Source organism: Bidens hawaiensis, unplaced genomic scaffold, assembly GCF_021521415.1.
Source record: "Bidens hawaiensis isolate Kalapana, Puna unplaced genomic scaffold, B.hawaiensis_p1.1 tig00020828_1, whole genome shotgun sequence".
NCBI lineage: Eukaryota > Viridiplantae > Streptophyta > Magnoliopsida > Asterales > Asteraceae > Bidens > Bidens hawaiensis.
The window spans coordinates 237,076-242,497 of NW_027493209.1; the positions used below are offsets into that span (position 1 = coordinate 237,076).

A 5,422-nucleotide genomic window follows, 5' to 3' on the forward strand; every position below is an offset into this window, starting at 1 on the left:
CTCCACTTGTCGGTTATATGTAACGCGTATTTCAGTTATATAACGGTTAATCCTGTTGTTTAATTTATGCAGAATTTGACGATATTAATCGGAGTTCTGTTCTGAATTAGCTAGCAACAATGTCTGTTAACCCTAAGATTGAGTCACCAGGTATATATATCTCTGTTTATTATTAGATATTAGGTTTAGGATTGATATTTGTACTTGATTGTTTATTAAAAATTATGTTTAGAATAGTTTGTTGTTGCAAAATGATAATGAATCATGTAAGCAGCTAAATCTTATGTATCTAATTGGAACTGGCAAACGGGTCAGCAGTGGCGAAGCTTGGTCGAGGTTTTTTTTTTTTTTTTGGGGGGGGGGGGGGTGGGGGTTCAAAATGTATTAAAAAAATCATAAACGAGGGGGGTCGGCTCAAAATTTCAGTCGAAAAGGGTAAATTTACACTTTGTATACAAATTTCCTGGCGGAAACAGGTAAATTTACAGTACTGCGCAGAAAAAAAAACACAGGGCCCGGGCCCTCACTAAGCTTCGTCAATGCGGGTCGGATTGCGTCGAAATGGGTCAAATAAAAAAAGCGTTCTTTTGGTTCGGGTCAGAACGGTTCGGTCCAAACAGGTTTGGGTTGAAATGGTTGTTTTTTTATTTAGCCATTCCTAAAAACATGATTTCATCATTAAACATACCTTTGGTTCGAGTCCCAGAACGGGTTTCGGGGTCGGGACTCAGGACGGGTTCGGTTTGGAACAGGTTTCAGATCACAACAGCATTTGGTTCGGATCGGGTTTCTAATGCATAAGTATTTATATTATTAAAATGACAAATTACTCCTATTGTATATAAGTAATTTGGGAAATGGGAAATGACATGTGTTTGTGCAAGCTTAAGTTATAAATTGCTGTTTACTGATATGCTTTTGTTACAGATGCTTTAAAACACAAGTTATTCAGAACTAAAGATGCATCGATTAGCAGAAAAGAAGACCCTTTTGATTTTGTTAGGGCTTTGTTAGGTATGTTGTATGATTTATAACAATCTTGTTAGTCCGAAAAACTTTTTAATTATCATATTTGATTTTAGGGGGTGTTTGGCCTAGCTTTTTTAGCAAAGCTTATAGCCTTTTTAGCTTTTTTTTTTATAAAATAAGCTTTATTTTATGTTTGGTTTAGCTTTTTTAGCTTATGCTTATAAGCTTATATAAGCTAATTTGAAGATGGTTTTTTAGCTTATTTGTTTAAGGGGGTAAATTACTCATTTGCCTTCAAATGGTGATGGATTAATGATATTGAGGCAACTTTTACTAAAACAAATTAAATAATGATGGATGTAACAACTTATTAAGACGTATAATCAACTTGTAGAATATAAGCTAACCCAAACACTTAAAAAGAGCTTATCAAATAATAGAAAATAAGCTATAAGCTACTTTATAATATAAGCATAAGCTAAAAAATAAAAGCTAGGCCAAACACCCCCTTAGTCTTTTTTGATAGTTGTGAAAGTATATTTTTTTATATTTTTCTAGATGGTGCTATTGCTGGAGCTGCTGCTGGAGTTGTAGTAGAATCTGCTTTATATCCACTCGACACGATTAAAACGCGCCTTCAAGTAGGTAAAATGTTAGTTTTAAATCTTTTTTATATAATTTAATATATTTAGATTTTAGTTTATTTTTCTTTTATGTTTCCTTTTCACGTTAGACAGTTCGTGGTGGAGGACAAATTGTTTTGAAGGGTTTATACTCTGGTTTGCTTGGAAATCTTGCGGGTGTTTTACCGTAAGTTATACTGGAATCATTGTATTATTTATTTATAGGAATAGTATTGATAAAATTGTTTATAATTTTCAGGGCATCAGCTATATTTATTGGTGTATATGAACCTACGAAGCAAAAGTTGCTAAAAATCTGTCCTGAAAATCTTAGTGCCTTGGCTCACCTGGTGAGTTGTCTTTTTATGATCATTCTTATAACTTTAATTAAACAAACTGAATTTTTTGTTTGTGTTTGTTATGCAAGGAAATGAGTGTTTATGTCTATTCGTTAATAGTATAAATATAATTGAACATAGATTAAAGGACACTAATTAAAAGTAAGCATGAACATTATTATTACATTAATATGTTGGACATTAAAATTAATGAAACTAGACTAAATGGTTTTAATTTCATAAAACTAAATTTAGTTGTAATGGACCTAAAACTTTTTAACGAATATGTAAACAGAAGAACATAAATGAAGGTAATTGAATTTAAACACACGAACGTTCATGAACATAAATGAACAAAGAAACTTCTTTACTTAATTAAGTTAGTGTAACTAAAGCTTAATGTAGACTGCAGGTGCGGTTGGAGGAGCTGCGTCTTCTATTATACGTGTACCAACTGAGGTATTTAATACGTACTGCTACAAGTACACATCATTTTCCTTTATTTTATTTATATTATTATGTTGATACCTTTTTACCATGTTGTATGAAGGTTGTTAAGCAAAGGATGCAAACAGGCCATTTTGCTTCAGCCCCTGATGCTGTTCGCCTTATTGTTGCTAAAGAGGGATTTAAAGGGCTTTTTGCTGTATGTGATTTGAATAGTAGAATGTGGGCGGGCTGGGTAACGGTTGGAAGGGGCATTTTATGTAAGAGTCAAAACTGGTTGACCCGGATAGGGTTGACCTGACCCACAGACACTTGTATTCGTTTGTCAAATAAATTTTGAATATTTAATAATCTTAATTATGATTTACAATAAGTATAATAATCAGGGGTCTTAATTTCTGACACGACACGAACCTAACACGACATTTGCAGGTTTGGTACAAACAAGTTTGAGGCAGGTTTGGGTCGAACCCGCGGACCCGTTTAGCAAAACGAGTCGTGTTAGGTCAACCAGGAAGGTTCCCGGGCTGGCCCGTTCAACCCATTTATTTTTTATTTTATTTTTTAAAAATGATTTTTATTTGATAAATTAAATTGGTTGGCTATCTAATGCCAAAATTTAAAACTAAAAAAGGAAATTGACATAAAATTTTATAAGTAAAATGTAATTGATTCATATAAATTTGTATATTTTATTGTAAAAATGTAAACTTAAAAGTATTAATATGAAAACAATGAAAGATAAAAGTCTTTCGGGTCAAGGAAATCGTCTTCGGGTCAACCGATGAATATACGTGTGGTGTTTGAGTCACATGTCTGACATAATTTTCTGGTCGGGTTGTGTTTGGGTTCATATCAAAATTTCAGGTGCGTGTTTGGGTCCACGTCAAATTTTCAAGTCCGTGTTCGGGTTCATATCAATGTTTCAGGTCTGTTTCGGGTTGGACCTGTCAACCCGCAAACACAACCCGTTTAGCACCCCTTATATTAATAGGCTAAATCTTTGAGACAAACTCTTTGGACTTTGGAGGCTCTATGCATTCAAACTAGGGTTATTTTTTTAGTAGACCCGTGTGAGATAAAAACATGTTTCAAACTACCCATTCTTACGTAAGCCTTTTGAAATTGCAGGGTTATAATTCTTTTCTATTGCGAGATTTACCATTTGACGCCATCCAATTTTGCATATACGAGCAGCTTCGAATCGGGTATAAACTGGCGGTAAGTTTACTATGGTCAAAGTTTGTTGTAACCAACCGATTGGTACATTTGTAACCTCAAATATTTCACTGTGACATTTTTCTCTACAGGCCAAACGGGATCTTAGTGATCCCGAGAATGCTGTGATTGGTGCTTTTGCAGGTAGTTTGTTATTTCATACGAGTTTTTTAAATACTATTGTTCATAAAAATTGGTTTTGCGTAAATTCTATGTGTTTATTTAATTCATTTGTATATGCTAATTTTACCGTCTCTTTTTGTAAGTACAGGTGCAATCACAGGTGCTGTTACAACACCTTTAGATGTCATCAAAACTAGATTGATGGTTCAGGTACATTCAATATTTCTTTTAAAACTTACTCTTTTCCATTATATGTAACATATTTTCACGTTGTATGTATGATAACTTTTATAGCATGTAATGTAATGACATTGCATTTTCACACGTCAAAAAATAATGACATGTCGCATTTTATCTGCTATAGAAGGTTACTTGCACATAATGATAAAAAAATGAAGTTATGTTACATACAATGATAAACAAAAAAATGATTACATTTTGTTGAAATAACTCAATTTTAAAGTACCATAACATGAAAAATTGGTACATTGCCAACATTTCAAAAGTTTTGGGCCAAAATTTGGGCATTACCAATTAAAAGAAAATAATAGTGGTACAAATATTAGTTGGCCTATAAATTTTCCTTTTTTATTTTTGTTATTTTTCTTGCAAATGTTTTTAAAGAATTATTTTTCATTTGGAATGTTGAATTTTTGCAGGGATCGGCTAACCAATACCGAAGTATTTCCCACTGTGTCGGCACTATATTAAAGGAAGAAGGACCGTCTGCATTTTTAAAGGTCTAATTTGACTTCATCGTTTTATATATATGATGAAACAACACTGCACTTATTAGGTATTAGTAGTTACAAAGTAAGGGAAAACAAAACAAAATCAGTTGCATGATAAGGTCTTAAGGGTGGTTTAATTGGTACAATATAAAACTGGATTGCATATTACTCTGATTTATATATGGCCAATTATCTCACAAGTTCAAAATATTAAACTTTTACTTGTTAAATGTTAATATTAGCTTCGTTTTGAACACGAAGAATGCGATCTTAGCATGTCGTATTTGCACGATGCAGGGGATTGGGCCACGTGTCATGTGGATAGGTATCGGGGGCTCCATTTTCTTCGGCGTTCTCGAAAGGACAAAACAGTTACTTGCTGCGAATAAAAGCTCCTATTCTGACAAGTTCAATTAAAAGGTTCAGTGCAAATGGCTTACTACCTTTCTTCTTCACTGTCAAGATTTTTCTTTTATGAATTTTTTGTCAAATTATTTCTTCCATAATTTAGAAAAAGACATGGTATTATTAAATGTCTAGGTGCATCGGCCGACCAAAACTGCCATACATCCGAGTACTTGACGGGAGAGAAATATGCAATTTGACCCATGTCATCTAGAGCATTAAAAAATCAAAAAAAGAAAACGAAAGACATAGTAACTAGATACTCCCGTCTGCAGTGGTCACCACGAAGTTGTTTACAGACGTACGGCAGAGAAACAAGACACCGTAGTAAAGTTGGACCAAGCCCAGTAAAAAAACTTGATGGGCTTCTTTTAAGGAAAACATCTTAATTAATTCACCAAAGTCCCGTAAAAAAGCAATAACTTTTAAATCTTTTGTTTTTTTTTTTCTATTAAGCTTTTAAACTTTTAATCGATTCACCAAAGTCCACTGCCCTGTACTTGTACGTCTCAGTTCAAAGTTAACTCTTATTAATAATTTTCAAGATTAGGTATGCCAGTCAAGCTTA

The 5,422-nt window shown here is 33.3% G+C and overlaps 1 protein-coding gene across 3 annotated transcripts; it reads left to right on the forward strand.

Annotated features, from left to right (window-relative positions):
- On the forward strand, positions 1-4,884 carry LOC143561841 (S-adenosylmethionine carrier 1, chloroplastic/mitochondrial-like). Of its 3 annotated transcripts, none has more exons than XM_077049811.1 (12): positions 1-150; positions 928-1,014; positions 1,528-1,614; positions 1,707-1,779; positions 1,852-1,942; positions 2,336-2,389; positions 2,481-2,576; positions 3,509-3,598; positions 3,688-3,739; positions 3,867-3,928; positions 4,378-4,458; positions 4,747-4,884. In XM_077049811.1, exons 1-12 carry the CDS (start codon positions 120-122, stop codon positions 4,864-4,866), a joined length of 924 nt encoding a protein of 307 aa, XP_076905926.1. In that variant the 5' UTR covers positions 1-119; the 3' UTR covers positions 4,867-4,884. The 3 variants fall into 3 exon arrangements, with proteins under 3 accessions (XP_076905926.1, XP_076905925.1, XP_076905927.1); XM_077049810.1 differs by having other exon boundaries at positions 1,528-1,610; positions 1,703-1,779; XM_077049812.1 differs by lacking the exon at positions 2,481-2,576 and having other exon boundaries at positions 1,528-1,610; positions 1,703-1,779.
- The last annotated feature ends 538 nt before the right edge of the window (positions 4,885-5,422 follow it).

Excerpts from the sequence above, each read along its gene's own strand:
- LOC143561841 (XM_077049811.1), top strand. The coding sequence starts at position 120 with ATGTCTGTTAACCCTAAGATTGAGTCACCAG. Across the intron at positions 1,615-1,706 it reads TAAAACGCGCCTTCAAGTAG|TTCGTGGTGGAGGACAAATT; the intron begins GTAAAATGTTAG and ends CACGTTAGACAG. Across the intron at positions 2,577-3,508 it reads GATTTAAAGGGCTTTTTGCT|GGTTATAATTCTTTTCTATT; the intron begins GTATGTGATTTG and ends TTGAAATTGCAG.